Below are 18,621 nucleotides of genomic sequence, written 5' to 3'. Positions count from 1 at the left end.
AATACATAAATGAAAGATCACAATTACAATTCAGTGTCATTGCCAAACTTTCGCTTGTCCCATGATCACTAGACGTCTGTTAGTACTATTTCCAAGACGCGTCTGACCGCTGCAATTTATTCTGGCTGTAACAATTACAGTTAATTTAATATGATTTATTTTCATTCTGGATTAATTTTCCTTCTTGTTTCAACTGAATGTTACCATGATGTTCTAAAGCTGTTAACGTTTTACCCACTATTCTAACACATGAACAGCAACAGAATTTCTCTTTTGCAATTAACTTAGTAAATCTGTTTCTCAGAAGCACATAAAATATTGGCCTGGTTTCTGAATCAGCTAATGTTTTTTGAATGTTACCCCTATATAAAAAGTGGCATTAAAATTTGTATATTCGTATTTGTATGAGAACATTTATTGGAAATCTGTTAAGATTGTTAAGTTTGTAAGATGTTAGAATGTAATGCTGTTTCGTCCTGTGTTTCACAAAACTGTCCGATTTCAATCAGAGCAAAAGACTGTAGTAGTGGCTAGTTCGCACAGTGTGTCTCAACTTCTCTCACACTAGCACTGCGCGGCACCCAAGTCCATGTCACATGATTGTTCAAACAACATCAACATCAAAACTGTTATCTTCAAAATAAATCTGCTTGTGAACACCATAGCAAAGGCTTCATCTCTAAATGTAAGACGACCCCTATATACTCTACTGAACAACATAAAAATGTTGACCTCGGCAGCAATAGCTTAATCTGTGAATATACGAGGGCTATCCACAAAGTACATTACGTTTTGGAATTAAAAATAAATAAAGTATTGGAAATTTTTTTTATTATATACAGATGAAAGCCACACTTAAATACTACTTTTCTACATAGTTGCCATCTAAATTAAGGCACTTAACGTAGCGATGGACAAGCTTGGAAATTCCTTCGTCATAAAATTCGGCCGCCTGCGCCTTCAACCATGTGGTTAATCAGTAACCCGGTAGAAATACGATTTTTGTGGATTTCCTGGAAAGAGGCACTACAATAAACTCTCAAAGGTATTGCCAAACTCTGCACAACCTCAGAAGAGCAATACAAAACAAGCGCAGGGGAAAGTTGGGCTCAAAGATCTTGCTGATTCACGACAACACCCGGGCCCACACGGCAAATGCCACTCGTGAAGTTCTCGAATCTTTTAAGTGGGAGTTGTTTCCTCATCCGCCGTACAGTCCCGACCTGGCACCGAGTGACTTCCACTTATTCCCAGCAATGAATAAGTGGTTGGCTATGCAGCGTTTTGATGACGACGCACAGCTTCAAGAAGAGGTAACCACGTGGTTGAAGGTGCAGGCGGCCGAATTTTACGACGAAGGAATTTCCAAGCTCGTCCATCGCTATGATAAGTGCCTTAATTTAAATGGCAACTATGTAGAAAAGTAGTATTTAAGTGTGGCTTTCATCTGTATATAATAAAAAAAAATTCCAATACTTTATTTATTTTTAATTTCAAAATGTAATGTACTTTGTGGATAGCCCTCGTACAATGACCCTGTACTTTTCAAATGACGAACTTGGGGGAAAAAATCTCGTCTTACAATCAGGTAAATATGGTAGTTGAAAAATTTTCAGAAAGTGATAGCTTCTGATATTTTAAAATCTCTAGTTGTCCTACAGTCTTCATCTGACTTTGGATGCCACCAATGGGGACTGCATTGTTTCAATTTTACAAATAATCTCCTATTTTCTTCTCCACACAGCTGTCCAATGTCTTCAGCTCATGGGATGTCATCTTTAATACCAGTGTGAGAGAAACTCTTGCAAGAACAGCAATATGTAAATGTAAACAAGACCAGAAAATATATAAATATGTAGCAATTGTGACTGCCAGATAGTTATTACAAAATTACCACACTTTTACATTCCACATTTTCCTGCCATTTATGCATTTTTTCCTGATCCCATCAAATTTCATATGTTCACAATGTACCGAAAACCTCAATTTTACTTTTCTGAATTCCCCGACGTTTACACTGCACCTGGCAGCTTTATTTGATAATATTGAGTAAAAGGAGTCCTTCGATTTTTATCCTGGCTCTGTAAGAATGCTCTCTTTAAAGTGCATAAACTGCGTGTAATTCAAGAAGATTGTGAAAGGCTAAGCCTCTGAACTATTATATCTAACAAATACTTGCCAACTGCAGCAAAACTTTCTTCTTAGTGTACAAACTTTGTATATTAAAAAAATAAGCTCGCATGCCATATATTTTAACTGAAGCTTGGTTTACGGTTTGGAAGTATCATAAATATGCCATGCCCTGCACATTGTTCTTAGGTGACATCAAGGAGTGAGCTAATAGCCAGCAAACCTATTGCGGTTTTGCTAGTGAAGTTTCTCATTTTGTGACTACTGTTTTAGCTGTTTAAGCATTGAAGTTGTTATTGGAGATTTACTAGCTTATTTGTTAAGTTTTTGTTTTGCTTTTTGTTTTTGTTACTGTATCTGAGTTGAGGGGTCAAGTCATTTGTACGATGTCCTTTGTTCCTTGGATCATTTTCTTGTTAATCTTTGTGTTAAGTATTTTTATTGTTTTGTTATCGGCTTTTTCTAGTGGAGAGAAAAGAAAGAAAATCTTTTACTGTCGAAGTGAAGGTCCCGATTTTGGACAAAGTAAATTCCTTCCATGAAATAGAACCAAATTGTAAAAAATAGAGAAAATATCATATCTAGTGGCTAAATGCCAAAGAACGAAAGTACACGACCCACTTGAAATGACGTTCAGAACGAAACTATAAAACATAGGTTTAAGATGTCAAGGGCAGCAAGTATTCCAGCTGACAGCATGCTTTTAAGGCAGAAAGCACTTAAAGTGGCCAATATTCCTGGCACAGACAATTTCAGCACCTAAATGAATAAAATATGAAGCCAAAAAAATATATAACAGTGACGAAACAACTTTTTTTAACGCGTTGCCAAACAAAACACTGGTATTCAAAGGCGATGGTAACAAACACAGTAAACTAAGGATAACAACTATCTTGCGAGCTAATGCCAATGGCTCTGAGAAGCTCCAGCCCTTTGTAATAGGGAAATCGAAAACCTCTGTTTCCTAAATATACGTTAACTTCCACCTTCATATGATGCTGACCAAAAAGTTTGGACGAGCTAACTACTGCACTTTATGTCAAAATGGGAGCTCAAAACAGAAAAATAGTTCTTATTGTTGATCACTATCCGCACATCCTACTGACATGAAACATGTAATTACAATTTTTCAATATAATGGAAGGAAACATTCCACGTGGGAAAAATTATATATAAAAACAAAGATGAGGTGACTTACCGAACAAAAGCGCTGGCAGGTCGATAGACACACAAACAAACACAAACATACACACAAAATTCAAGCTTTCGCAACAAACTGTTGCCTCATCAGGAAAGAGGGAAGAAGAGGGGAAGACGAAAGGAAGTGGGTTTTAAAGGAGAGGGTAAGGAGTCATTCCAATCCCGGGAGCGGAAAGACTTACCTTAGGGGGAAAAAAGGACAGGTATACACTCGCACACACGCACGCAGACATGTCTGCTTGTGTCTGTATGTGTGGATGGATATGTGCGTGTGTGCGAGTGTATACCTGTCCTTTTTTCCCCCTAAGGTAAGTCTTTCCGCTCCCGAGATTGGAATGACTCCTTACCCTCTCCTTTAAAACCCACTTCCTTTCGTCTTCCCCTCTCCTTCCCTCTTTCCTGATGAGGCAACAGTTTGTTGCGAAAGCTTGAATTTTGTGTGTATGTTTGTGTTTGTTTGTGTGTCTATCGACCTGCCAGCGCTTTTGTTCGGTAAGTCACCTCATCTTTGTTTTTATATATAATTACAATTTTTCCCAGCTAAAAGCAAAGGCAAACTGCAACCTATGGATTTGGGAATTTACACTCCTTAAAGTCAGTACATAGGAAGAACAGTGTTCAAAAATTTTTGTTCATTCATGGATACCACACGTAACAGGATTTCAGTACTGAAAGCACTGCATTTCATCACTAAGTCATGGAAGGCTGTGAAGGAGGATGCAATAAAGCAATGTTTTTCAAAAGCAAGATTCTTTTTAAGGGTATGAGTTGCCACAATGAGAATGAGATGATGAAGAAGAAGAAGAAACGATGATAATGAAGGCTTTTTTGCTGCTGTATGGTAAACATTGCAGTCAAAGTGCACTTTTAGTGAATTTATGCAGGTAGATGACAATGTTATTACTGCAGAGGAAAGAGACTTGGAGGAATTTGCTGCAGAAAGATTGTCAGCTAATTCCTCTCTCTATGATGGAGAAGAAGATGAAGGAGAAAAAGAGAGTATCAGTGCCTACTAGTGCTCATGCAGTTGCAGCAGTGGAGGTACTATAAAGATATTTTTCATCTGTGAATGGTGTGAAAATACACTTGAGACTCTTTATGAGTTGGAAAAACATACTGAGGGCATATCAGACAAATGAGCTAAACAAAAATCTATTACGGACTTCTTTTGTAGGAAATAATAATTAATGCAACTGTGGCTTTTTAAACTGTACATATTGAGTTGTTATAGCAGTTGCTTTTTACTGGATATTTGAGGTAAGTACTATCAGAAATAAGACCTATGCATACTGTTATACACCAACATGCATTGCGAAACCTTTGCTTGGCTTTTCTACCTTTCCTTTGAAAATGATTTCCCCCATTTACCCTCCCCCCCTCCTAAATTAACAGCACCAACCTAACCTACCAATCGCTTGGAAAGTGTAAAAAAAAGAGTAATACTGTAATATATACATCATTGTTTGCCAACTGTTAATTTTTTTCTGAATGAAAGAAGGAAGGAAGAAAAAGAGAGAAAGGTTCGATACAAAATACATTGCAGATAAAGCATACAGGCGTTACACACTATGGTCAGGTAAACGCAATTCACCATGTAACCCACATGATGTGTATTTTACGTTAAGCTATGAGGTATTGTTACTTTCACTTCAAGCATTCTAGTATTAAAGCATTTAAGTACATTTTTTTTCCATATTCAGCACACAATTCAGGTAATAAATTATTTGAAACATTTAATCTTGATACCATATGCCAACAATAGCCCATAACCACTGTCTATTATGTGACACCGTTACGTAGCATGACTGAAGCATTATTTCCTATTCTGTGTACAGTCAAATGAAAACTACTGTACTTAATTTTCCAAAGGAAATTAAATCTCTGACAGTAAACATAGCGTGTATTCCTACTACACATCAGTAAATGATTCATGCATTCACCTCATTTAACAGCATGTTTCTGACGTCCTAATACTGCTGCAGTAGCTGCTCAATCTCTCAGAAAATTATCAGAAAGTGATCATGCTACCAACCTGGCAATAGGATGAATTGGAATGTTTTTTTTTATCTAAGTGTCAATTTTTTAGGTAACAGATGTCATGTTTTTTTACCTGAGCCAACAGAAGCAATGCAGGTGTTTCCACCCCAGTTCAAGATACATATTGATAACAAATTATTACTTCCAGCCTCTAACAGTTCCCATACTCACGAAACTCCAATGATGAAGGCACCACTCACACAGCAGCCTCGAAGAGCAGCATATTCTTCCCTTCAGGACCCATCACGATACACTACGTATATAATGAGACGTGGCGAAAGCAAGAGTGTACATACACCCAATTCATAATGATAATATAGCTACTCACTTAAAACAGAGTGGAACTTTGAAGCAGTATTACAACATGACATTTCAGCCTCTGACTGCCACTTTGTGTGAAACTGTACTGAACAACAGTTCACATAAAAGGCTAGGAAGAGTAGAATGTCAAGCATAACTCTGCTTAAAAATTGCGACAAGTAAGCAACATGACCTCTTTGAGCAACACAGAACAGTTAACTCCCATATGAACACTAATATTTATGAATGGGCATTTTTTCCCCACAGAAGCAACCCCATAAATAGTTTATATACTTCATTCACTTGATCCCAGCACTTACATAGTCCATACAAGAAGGTGAGGGAGGGAGTTAATTATAAATTTTTGTGTGCATTCCGAAGAGCAACGTCAGAATAATACTTACTCAATTATGAAGCACCTTCATATAAACATCAATTACCATTTATCAGAACTGCATTCCAAACCTGCCCAATGGGTTTTAACAGCCTAAAAGCAGTTATGCACTTCTGTGCAGATCGAATTTGGTTTTCATTAATGCCATTTTTATCCTATGGGACATAATAAATAAGTAATGTTCTGATTCATTAAAAAATGATCCCAATCTCTCTCTCCGTGTGTGTGTGTAAAATGTTCTGCTATTCATTTATAAGGCAATGTACTGCTTCTTAGATCCATCGTATGGTAAACAACATTAGATCAAACGGAAAACCAATGCATAAAGACTCTTTCTGGTATTGGTAACTAAATTTATGAAGGAAGAGCTCAGAAACACTACACACTGTGGGATAAGGCAGAAGCAAACCTGAGAAGGTAGCAAGTTTCAAAGCATTGTCCCTCTTAAGATAACATTCTGTTACACTGGCTGTCAGGTGGGTTAAAATACCCCTTTAGTTTGCTGTCGTCATTGCAAAATTTTGGCTATGGAGCCACTGCTCAAACAATACCTAGTATTAGTGTCTAGTACGCTTCTTTAACACTAAAGTGGTACACTACATTACCGTTGTCCAATAAACACTTGGTGTCATGTCTTTAATTGTTAAGTATGCAGGATTACATTTTTTACCACTGTGTAATTTAAGAGTGCTTTGACATTACTCCAGTTAAATCTTACCTAGACAGGTTACACTACAATCTTTTGATAATTTCTTCATAGCCATAACTGTGCAGAAATGAATGGAAAATAAAGAGGTACACTACTCCACCAATTGCCATCCAAAGGGGCACAAAGTTATCATTTAGAAGATTTAGTGGTGGCTGTGGACGTAGTTGCAACTAAAACATTGGTCTCAACATTATTGTTTAATAATAAACAAAGAAATGGTCAAGAGTATAGCAACCTACCTACTAGGTGTGCAGCACAGCATAATTTTCTGTAATTTTTCTGAATTCTCTCCACCAAACACTATGCATTCAAAACGTGAAAAGACCTTTTTTCCATATTTCCTAAGGTACAAAGGTAAGTGGGAAGACTTGTCACCTGGCACATCTGCTGGAACAATGTCTTTGCCTCTTCATACAGGAATAAAAATATGAACACACATGGAAAAAGTGCGAACAGCGGGGAAAAAACTGAACTGCCTTCAGGTAAACTGCAAGTTATCTGTTTAAACTTTAGTGTATTATCCATTAAAGACAGTGATTTTTGAAGGCGAAATTTGGCATGCAGAACAGTATCTTCTTTATTTACAAAGAAGAAAGATTATGGTTTAACATCCCAATAATAGCAAACATCATTAGAGAGGGAGCAGAAGTTGTGTTTGGAAGGATAGAGCAGAAAATTGGCCTGTCATTTTCATCTCATTTTCAAAGTGACCATTTTAAAATTTGCCTTAAGCAATTTAGGGAAACTATGGAAATATGGATGGCCAGACAAAGAATTGAACCACTATGAACACATTGTCTGACCACTGCACTACCTCGCTCAGTCATATCCATTATAGTAAAGCCACCTGTTACAATGGAACACTGGTGTATTAAAAAATTTGAATACTTTAAAATAACGACATTTGTACTGTGCCATATGTTTACATGAATGTAATCCTGCCCCCTCCCTCCAAACATGATCATCGTAATTTGGAATGGCTTGTTGCTGATTCAATGATACCAGTATATGTAAACAAATCTGTAATCATAGGCGAGTTTGGTTCAAGTACCATCTTAATCATAGTGATGTTTCATACGGAACAAGGTTAGCATTCTGAACATTTTTTGTATGTCTTATTCTAAAATTATGTCTCTGAAGCTGGTGATATCAGACCGACATGGCACTTGCGGTATACTGTATGCAGGAAGGAAATGAAAGGATTCCTGCAATAAATTCACAATGTCTTGGATAAATCAACACAATAGACTGTCTAAAAAAGTATGCTGGCACTTTAAAATAAAATCTAGGGAAAAGTGGCAATACAGAATGTCAGAATCTATCATTACTTTACCAATGAAGTTATTTCAATAAACGCAATTTTTTTTCTGCAGATTCTGTGTGCATAAATTATAGCATGTATTCCTCAGTGCAGTTGTGAGTCATTAAAATGCCATGTCTTGCATCACTTCTGTTGTAGTAACACTAAACTTTGTAGGAACTGACTTGTATTTATCACTGTCTAACAATAATGAAAATACCTGGATTCAACAATACCTAGTCTTTAGCAGACATATGTGGCTGGCACTTTTAACAGAGCACAATAATAATTAGCCTTTGTGCCCTGGCTCCTCTTCTGGCATAAATTACACACATTCATCCACACAACCACACGGACATTCAAACACATACTACCCCCAGTCGCAGTGATGTCATGGTTTCCATGTCATCGTGTGTGTGTGTGTGTGTGTGTGCGTGTGTGTGTGTGTGTGTGTGTGTGTGTGTGTGTGTGTGTTTTTGCCAGAAGGAAAACCAGAGCTCGAAAGCTATTGTACACTGTATTCTGTTGTGTGTGTCAGTGTGCAACCCATTAGACTGCTGAAGCTAATCACTGTCTTACTGATACCACAAAAATGTATTTGTACTTTCTCAATTTACTTTCCAATAACATGAAATGCTTCTGTGATATGAAGAGAGAATTAGTGATGCCAATGTATTCCTCTACATGAGCAGAGGAACATGTAAGTGCCCATCAAATGTGTATATACACCCCACAATGATACTATTTCTTAAGGACAATGACTACCATATAAAAGTGGACAATTAGTTTACAGCACAGTCTAAGAAACACGCAAGCATTTGTCCACAGAAATGAAGGAATATGCACACACATGCTTGTGTTACAACATGAAATAATGTTCTCTCCCTCTCTCTCTCTGCTCACATGAAAAACAAATAATTGACTGGGTACAAATGAATGGAACATTTAAATGTGGTGCATGTTGCTTCCTGTCAGGCAAACACAATATACATATATGTGTATATATATATATAAATGTATCGTAAAAAAATAGATATAACAGAAGGTCTTCAGTTTTCTTTGCTCATGGGAGATTCATTAAAAATAAGTTTCATTTACATACCATATACATCTGCCTCTCTCTGACTAAGAATACAAACAGCTTAAGATAACAGATAATTCAAATTAACAATAATGGGACTGCCAATGTCTTTATCATAGCAATCGCCGTTCCAGACTTCTTTTATTACATTAGTGATAATTTTACAACTTACTGACAGTGTCTTTTCTTAGTCAATAAAAGTTCAAAACAATACAGCAAAGAATAAAAGCAACTGCCAGAATAAATGACTAATGTCAAGTGCTTTTTGATACACAAACACACAATGTCAGGAAAATTTTGTATTCCAGTTTCATCTTTCTCGTGGTACTCCCAGCTTCAAGTAAAAATATTTCAGTTTGAGTACGTGAAATCCCTTACATATAAAAACAGAAAAATATAGAACGTTCCTGGGCGGGCAAACAAGAGCACTACGGAGTCAAAGAATTACCTGTCAATGGTATAATAAAGACTGATGCTGATAGAAACTTGTGACGCTACAATGAAATTTGATACTGCACAAATTCGAGTGCATGACTTGGAAAAATCTGATTTCTTTATAGCACACGTGTTTCAGATAAATCTATCAGGCCATCATCTTTGTCAAAGTGTGATGAACAGAGGCATTTTTATAACATATGGCAACAATTTATATGCAAGTTTGTTAGGAGCTCTCTCTTTTGTAAAGTTACAGCAATATGTGATATTGCTAGATAATTTCTTGAGAAATGAGGGCATCATACAAAAGCAAATTATTAACAGATAAAACTTACGCTCCATAGCAGGCTGTAGACTGTACTGAACTCTTAAAAGCATTCAAACTACGTAGCAAATTGGGTCTTTAACTCAGATGTGTAGTCAATTGTATATCTGACCTCGATTTTTGCCTTTCAACGCAACGATCTCTCAACTGGGTCACCCAGTTGAAAGTAAGGAAGGTTAGAGTTTACCAGGAAAGTAACGAAGATTAGGGTTTGCCAGCTCATCGAGGTCATCAGAGACAGAGCACTAGCTCCGATTATTTCAAAGATGGAAATTGGCCATGCCCTTTTAAAGGAACCATCCCAGCATTTGCCTGGAGTGATTCAGGGAAATCACAGAAAACCTAAATCAGGATGGTCAGAAATGGATTTTTAACTTTTGTCCTCTCAAATGCAGTGGTGCTCATCACTATGCCACCTCACTCAATCCACCCTATTAAAACTAAGTTTTTACACACACACACACACACACACACACACACACACAGTACCTTTGGACAGTGTCAAGTTGTGGAGGGACGGAGACGTGTGTGTGTGTGTGTGTGTGTGTGTGTGTGTGTGTGTGTGTGTGGGGGGGGGGGGAGGGAGAGAGAGAGAGAGAGAGAGAGAGAGATAGAGAGAGAGAGATAGAGAGAGAGAGAGAGAGAGAGAGAGAGTAGGGGGGGAATGTGCCCGTGTTTATGCAGTGTATGGCTTTAAAAGCTAAGTAATTTTCCTGATTTTGCAATCATCTCAATCACTCCATGTCTTCGCAAGTAGCTATCTACCCAAATTTATTTATTAATTGCAAATATTTTAACATTCAGGTCACAAAAACATGACGTAACTGGGCCACTTCTAGCTTTATTCTGAACAGGCAAAGCAAATGATCCAACAAATCTTGGCTCAATCAATATAACTTATTTGTGTGTCCTCCATACAAACTCAACTTTTTCTCTCTGTGATAAACAACGACATGTTACTGGGAAGTCCATAAGTCACTTGTAGTTATCAGTAGGTTCTTTTAAAGATAATTAACAATTTTTTTTGTATTTGGTGAAGTGTTAAAAGCATAATGGTGTCCGTAACACATGATATAGCATACACTACACCATTAATGCAAGAGTCACACTTAAAAATACTGTCAGCCAGTAATCTGTGACAAAACAGTGAGCACAGGTGGCAAACAGAGTAATGAGTTCCAGACACTGGCCCTACAGTACTCTTCATGTTCATGTTCATGTTCATGTTCAATAAACAAAACTGCCAATATCTGCAATATTTCAGAAGATGATTATTTATATTAAGTGTTCGGATGAAAACCAAGTCCTGTTTTACTTCCTTGCCACCCAATTTGTTAAAACATTTCATGAAGTATATAGTAGTTCATAATTATAACCACAGAAAATCATGCAGTTATTAGATCTATTAATCAAAATAACAACTTTCATTCAAGTTCTAGAATTAGTCACTAGACAGTATAATTTTAAAACAATCTGATTAGAGAGTATAAAGCATAAACAGAGATTTATTACAAAGACCCTCTTATCTCTCCTCAATGACCCTAAACCCCCAAAATGATGCTAGTTATCAGTAAAACATGTTCACTCAAGTCATCCAATTAAATTTGGCAGTGTGTTTATTCAGTAATGCTGGAAATAAACAAGTACAGCAATGATACAAAATGTACTATTAGAAAGGACGAGAATGACACTGCAATACAACTTCCTAATCTATGAAACTCCCATGACAGAGAAACCTGTAGTCCAACTGTATAGCAAACCACGGATAAGGAACTTCTACCTTGATGTTCCGGCCACCGATCATCACACCATTCATTTGCTCCAATGACAGCTGGGCTGCTTCTGGTATGTCATATTCAACAAAAGCAAATCCTTTATGCTTCTGAGTTACTGGATCCCATGACATGTTTATAGATTTTATTGGGCCAAATGGCAGAAATGCCTGCCTTATCGTGTCTTCTTTCAATTCAAAACTGATACTCCCAACATAAACTCTGGAATAAATACATACACACTATTATTTATAAGTTCCATAGATCATATTAACAACAAATATGATATGGAATGTGTCAAATGACTAACAGTTGCACACCTTTATTGAAAGAAATATGTATTGTAAATGAAGGTAAACATTCTTCAGGTCGCAATCACGTATTTCTGACCAAGAATATTTCTGTTACCATACACACTATATAAAAATTTTTATAGCCGTATATTTCACTGTCTGTACTGTATCTGTGAGTGTCACAGTTACACTGTAACTCAAATGGCGTATTGAACACGCGATTCAGCAATGAATGAATGTAACAGGCTGTAGTTAATGTTGTCAATTGTTTAAGCTGTTCCTTATGACATGAAGGTGTCAACTTCACACATAATAACCACCGTTTGTGCAGCACATAATTTCTGCACATTTCGAACAACACAGTGACAACTCATTTCAATTTAATAATAATTAGTACATTTTTGTGCACTCAGTGACAACATACTACAGAATACATACAATGCTGTCAAGAGAAATTGCTAAAATTTCCAGACCTTGCAATAAAAGCAACTACAGAACGCCATAAAATACTTCAATTGGACTCTTTGTCATTTAATTTTCACATCTCTGAGATAACAACTTGCTACTTTTCAGTTTTTATTCCAGGCACATTAATTTCGGCACAATTTGGTTTTAGCATTACAACTGTTCAGGCAATAGTGCAAATACCTTAGTATAAAAAATAGAACTGCATTGTTCTCCCGAAGCACTGTTTCATTATCGCGCATATAACAGTGTCATCAGTTCTGCATCACAGGGATCCATGCATATCTTAATGTTGCAGCTGCCATTTTGTACCAGCACATACAGTGTTGCAAGATACAGACTGTAACTATAATGTTGCTTGTAGCACTAAGTAGAGTCTAAACAATTCCAACTTAGTTGCCTGGCTGTGAGGTCATCTAATTTGTCAGCTACTGAAGAATATGTGAAATACGTGAAATATGTGAAAATATAAATATGTGAAATATGTGAATAATACGTGAAATATGTGAAAATATAAATGATAACTATAAAATACAGGTGAATGAGTACAAAATGGATAAAAAAGATTACATAAAAATGGACTAAGAATCTCTCATGACACTACTCATACACGAGTTTTACATAAATTTTATTTAATAAAATTGCAGCCAAATAGCCACATACAGTTACTTTGCTTAACATTTTATGTTTCTGCATATTCATTTACAGATTTCACTTTTTTACTGCACAGTTCTATGTGATATTGTTCATAGGCTTTGATACACAGTTCACACACACGTTGTGGTTGGGTCATGATAATTTTTCTTTTTGCAAATTAGATGATGAAAGCCGTGAAAAGATAATCTAGTTATGACATGTCACAGTTCAAAGTTTGGCGCTGTCAATGAACAGCTCGTCATTGCTTCGATGCCTAAGAACTCCGGCCATACTTTTTCTTGTTTATCCTCCGTGATCTTCAGTTGATTTCTGGAAGCCTTGGTGTGTGGCACCATATATCGAAGTTTGATGTCTTCAATTAGGAATGTGTCTCTCGCTAGCAGGTACACTAGTCTAGATCATTTTGTCTTTGCGAGACCTAGTACTCTTTTTAGATATGCTGATTTTACCTTTTCTAGTGTTTCTAGATTTTTTCTGTCAAGTGGTCCCGTATAACCTCCAACCCGTAGGCCATTTCTAGACTGAGTTGGCGGATGTTTTTGATGTCCTGTACTGCTATTATTGCTTGGGCTGCACATTCTTTTGTATGTTTTGTGTAGCATTTGGCTGTTGGTTGGAATGTCATTCCTAGGTATTTAAAGTCTGATCAGATTTTTATTTTTTTGTCTTCTGACGTTGATTTTCGCATTCTTGGGTGTTTTGCCTCCTTTTCTGAAAATCACCATTTTGATCTTTGGTATGTTTATGTGTAGTTTGTGTTCACTGCACCATTTATCAATTTTCTCCGTGATTATCTGCAGCTTCTGTATGTCTGTTGATGCTACATCTATGTCATCGGCATATGCATGTAAGTATAGATCATCATCATCATTTTCTTCAATTCGCAGTACTACTTCAATGGCAACAATGTACAGCAGGCTGTTCCAGCTCGTCGGCTTCGTTGTGAGCCGCGGAGCGCTCCCAGCTCCAGGGAGCCGTGTCGCTCGATGTGGCCATTCAAATGGGCCGGCACGTGGCATGGCTGGCTGAGGCAGGTGGCAAGGCAAGCGTTTTGATGTGCCAGTTGCGTCTTACAAGATCGGCACCCTCATACTGTTAGCTGCTAAGACGTGGTGACATGCTACACCAGGAAATACGATGTTCAGGAAATAAATAAGAAACAACTGTTTTACAAGAAATTGCATACTAAATTTAATGGGCCTCTGTAGCTTCACATTTTCTTTTCATTACAAGATCGGAAATATCAGGCGTCAAAGTGTTCACAGCGTTAATGCGGAGGATGGCCTTCATTGTTGCATCCTGAAGAAACGATCGTTCCTTACTTTTTACTCTTTTCGTTGCTGCGAAAATCTGCTCACAACAATATGTAGTTCCAAACATGCACATGATCTGAGTGGCATTGTTGTAAAGCTTGGGAAATGTTTTTTGCTGTAATGAATGATACCATCGTGACAAATCCAACGTGTTGTTGTACCTCTCTTTCAACAAAGTCGAATTTTGCAAATCAATAATCTCCAATGGAAGTGACGATGACAAGTCATCGGGGGAAGCTGAAAAAGGTGTGCTGAATACCGTAAGTTCCATTTTCAAACTAGTGAGGTCTCAGAATCGTGTTTCAAACGACGTGATGAGCTGCTTTAACTTTGCTTGGTAATAGCCGAAAGTAGTGCCTTCAGGTAGTTTTAAAGAAACAAGACAATTGAAGAACGTTAAATGTCCATTACTCATCTGACTCTCAAATAAATGCAGCTTTTCCATGAACGCTTTGATCTGGTCGTGCATGTCAACGATTAGCTGCCCTTTGCCCTGAAATGACAGATTTAAATTATTCAGATGCATAGTTATGTCAGCTAGGAACGCCAGGTCTGATATCCATTTCATCTTTCAGACAACGCGTTTCTTCCCCTTTCATTTCGAGAAAAAGGGATAGTTCCTCACGAATGGCAAAGAAAACATCAAGAACTTTTCCCCGACTCAGCCAACGAACTGTACTGTGGTAAGGTATATCCCCATACTCCGCTTCCATATCTTTCAGGAATCATTTGAATTGGCGATTATTCATACCGTGACGCCGCACAAAATTCACACACTTCACGACATCTATCAATACGCCACCTAGCTCTACTGTTTTAGCACACAGTGCCTCTTGGTGAATAAAACAATGAAGAGTCAAAATGTCTTTCCCGACTTCGTACCTGAGTTTATTTTTCGAACGAGAAGCAAAACGTTGGGGACGCCCAATCATTTGTGGCGCACAGTCTGTCGCTACAGTATGGAGCTTATCACACGGCAAATTCATATTGTTCACTGATTCACAAACAGCTTCAAAAATGTCACGTCCTGTTGCGGTGGTAATCGAGTGGTACCACATCCAAGAGTTCTTCAGTTACTTGCAGCTCCATTTCGTCAAGCGCACAAAGACTGCAAGCTGAGCACAGTCTGATACGTCGGTGCTTTCGTCAAGCGCTAGCGAAAATGCAACAAAGCTCTCCGCCTTTCTCCTGAGCTGTGTGTCTAAATCCGCTGCCATGTCCAGGATTCGAAGAGACATTGTTTGCTTGGACGGGCAAACCCCTTCAATTGCCTGCACCTCCCTCGGAAACAAACATTCTGCAACTGCTACCATGTACAATTTTACGAGTGGTCCCACCGAAAACGGCTTGCCACTCATCGCAATGATGTGAGCGACCCTGTAGCTTGCTCGAATTGCAGATTCAGTAGTGTTTTCTCCGCTTTCATTCACCTGAAAATTATAGAAGCATTACAGAACACGAATTATGTTGCATGTTTTGATACCCTCCGTATTATGAAACCGTTTTTAAACTTACTTCTCCTGGTATGTCGTTCTTAAGCCTGGCTACCAGTTCTCTGCGTGCAACGCCTTCTACCTGATCGTAGTGCGCTGCGTGAAGACTTGTATAATGTCGTTATATACTGCACCTCTTCGCAGAATTAAATACTTTATGACATACAAGACACTGCGGATGACCATCCCTCGCAATGAATAGAAAGGTATCCTCCAATAGAGGTACAGGGCTCCCGCAGCTAGTCATAGCTGTCATTGAACACTGATTATTGCGGCAGTTGCAGCTGCATGCAGCCAGGGCGCAGCGAGTTCGCTTTCCCCCTCCACGCGGGCTCCGAGCTGCCGCAGTGAGCGCTCCGGCTCCCTGGAGCTCGGTTGGAACAGCCTGATGTACAGCAAAGGGCTCACTGGGTCACCCTGTAAGACTCCGTTCTATTGCAAAATGAGGTTCGAAAAAGAGAAGTTGTCCGATTTTGTGATTAAGTTGTATTCAAGGATTGACTTGATTATTCTTGCCCGTAAGCTATCTTTTCCTATTGTTTTTTCCGGTTTTCGGACTATGGGATCGCTTTCCAGTAAGTCAAAGGCTTTGGTAATGTCTGTGAACACTGTGTAGAACATTTGTTTCTTTTGTAGAGCTTCGTCGATGTTGTTTAGAAGCAGCCTGACTGCTGTAAGTGTTGATCTTCCAGATCTGAAGCCCATTTGTGATTCTGGAAGGTGACTGTCCACACAGGCTTTGATTTTTTGTGTAATTATCTTCGAGAACATCTTAAATTGAGCATTTTCTAGGGTTATGCCTCTGTACTTGTTTGTGTCCGTTGGGTCTCCTCTACCTTTGTAGAGAACTTTTATTATCAAGTGTCTCCATTGGGTTGGAATTCTTCCAAGTTCCAGGCATTTGTTGACTAATTTGATCCATGTGTGTTCGAGAGCCTCTTTCGCATTTTGTATGTGTTCATTATACATATTATTGGGTCCTGCTGCTTTCTTGTTCTTCAGTGTTTTTATTACTTCTTTTCCATCTTCTTCATTTAGAGGTTCCCATACATCGTCTTTTTCCTTTGTTTGATGTTGGTTCTCTTTCTTTGGGGGTGTTTGGATTCCTCGTTTGTTCAGTACCTTACTGAAGTGGTCTTTCCATCCCTTCATGTCTATATTTGGTGTATGAGTCAGTCTTCTTGGTCAGTAAGACAAAGTTTTACAATAATGAGATAGCAAATAGTTCCTTAAGAAACTAACCTTCCCCCATCCATCCTTCATCCTATCACACGAACAAACTAATGATTATGAGGGGTCAAGTATGCACTGTACAAATGCAAACATTCCAAACTTCAGGTTAACATCTACTGTCCCAAACTGCACATCTCAAGTTTAACAAAGATTCAACAACACGATTGAGACAAAACTGATTTAATTCAACAAGAGTTAACTTTTTGTGCAATGAGATTATGATTTCTGAAGGGCCCATTAATGGATTAAAATGAACATTAAATTTCAGTCCAATTATGTTTTGAAATCAAATTACTGATCTTAATCCCAGAACTATTTTCACAGTCATTTTAAATAGTCATCATAAAAGAGAAAGCACCATTTGTCATCTATAGTACCCAATAGTAACGTTCAACATAATCTACTAATCACGTGCACGTTCATCTTTAACATTATTTAATAAACCTATACTTCATTATTTAATAAACCTATACTTCAGAAAATATGCTAAATGGAAAATTGGACAATTAAACCAGCATACACTTATGTGAACACATATATCCCAGTAACTATCATAATGGCAAACAAAAATATAAATGTAAAGAAATCTGTGCTCTAAATTCCACAGAAAGCACAGTTCTTTACTGTAATTTGTCCTTAAATTATCCAATCCTGACTCAGAAAGTACAAACAGTTAATGGAAAACAAAAACTGAATTATTTGTGTGTAACCAAGCCAGGCATGCATGTTAAAATTTTCTGCCACCCTTTTTAATATGAACACTGACTTTCTTCAAAGACCTACAATGATCAGCAATGTTTATGATTGAAATAAATTTTTATATTTTGATCATACGCCAAATGTTCGATCACTGACCTGCACATAAGGGCCAAAGCTTGATGACGCTGGAATGATTTTGCTTGCTGGAAAAAAAAGGGGTAGAAATTAATTGTTTGTCTTTAACAAAATGCTATTACACTTTAAAGAAAGGGAAAACATAACACTTTAAAAATGTGCTGCAGGCTTATACAACTCATGACACTGACATTAAAGAAGAGGTTGTAGGGGGCAGGGGGGAGGGAGAGAGAGAGAGAGAGAGAGAGAGGGAGGGAGGGAGGGAGGGAGGGAGGGAGGGAGGGAGGGAGAGAGAGAGAGAGAGAGAGAGAGAGAAATCCTTGGATATCACAGGATATACGATATTTAGTGACAAAAGGAGAAAATATAGATGTGCATTAAATGAAGCAGGCAAAAAGGAATACAAATGTTTAGAAAAATGAGACTGAAGGCAAATACAAAATAGCTAAGCAGGAGTGGCTAGAGGGCAAATGTAAATCTATAGAAATATGTACAACCTGAGGAAAGATACATGCCACCTACAGCAAAATTAAGGAAGCCTTTGGAGAAAGGAGATGCAGCTGTATGAATATCAAGAGCCCGGATGGAAAATCAGAATTAAGCAAAGAAGGGGAAACTGGAAGACTGAAGGAGTATATAGACAAGCTGTA

General features: G+C 37.8%; 1 protein-coding gene across 4 annotated transcripts in view; it reads right to left on the bottom strand.

Moving 5' to 3' along the window:
* LOC126476815 (poly(U)-binding-splicing factor half pint) overlaps positions 1-18,621 on the bottom strand; it is a 120,369-nt gene that overhangs the window by 46,502 nt on the left and 55,246 nt on the right. For all 4 annotated transcript variants that reach the window (XM_050103570.1, XM_050103572.1, XM_050103571.1 and 1 more), the window contains 2 exons: positions 17,993-18,039; positions 11,692-11,905 (listed from right to left, as the gene is read on the bottom strand). In XM_050103570.1, coding sequence (XP_049959527.1) covers positions 11,692-11,905; positions 17,993-18,039 — 261 coding nt within the window. The remainder of the gene's footprint in view (positions 1-11,691; positions 11,906-17,992; positions 18,040-18,621) is intronic.

The sequence above is a fragment of the Schistocerca serialis genome, chromosome 1, assembly GCF_023864345.2.
Source record: "Schistocerca serialis cubense isolate TAMUIC-IGC-003099 chromosome 1, iqSchSeri2.2, whole genome shotgun sequence".
NCBI classification, from domain to species: domain Eukaryota; kingdom Metazoa; phylum Arthropoda; class Insecta; order Orthoptera; family Acrididae; genus Schistocerca; species Schistocerca serialis.
Note: the sequence above shows the minus strand (reverse complement) of the source record. Positions and strands in the feature narration are given on the sequence as shown.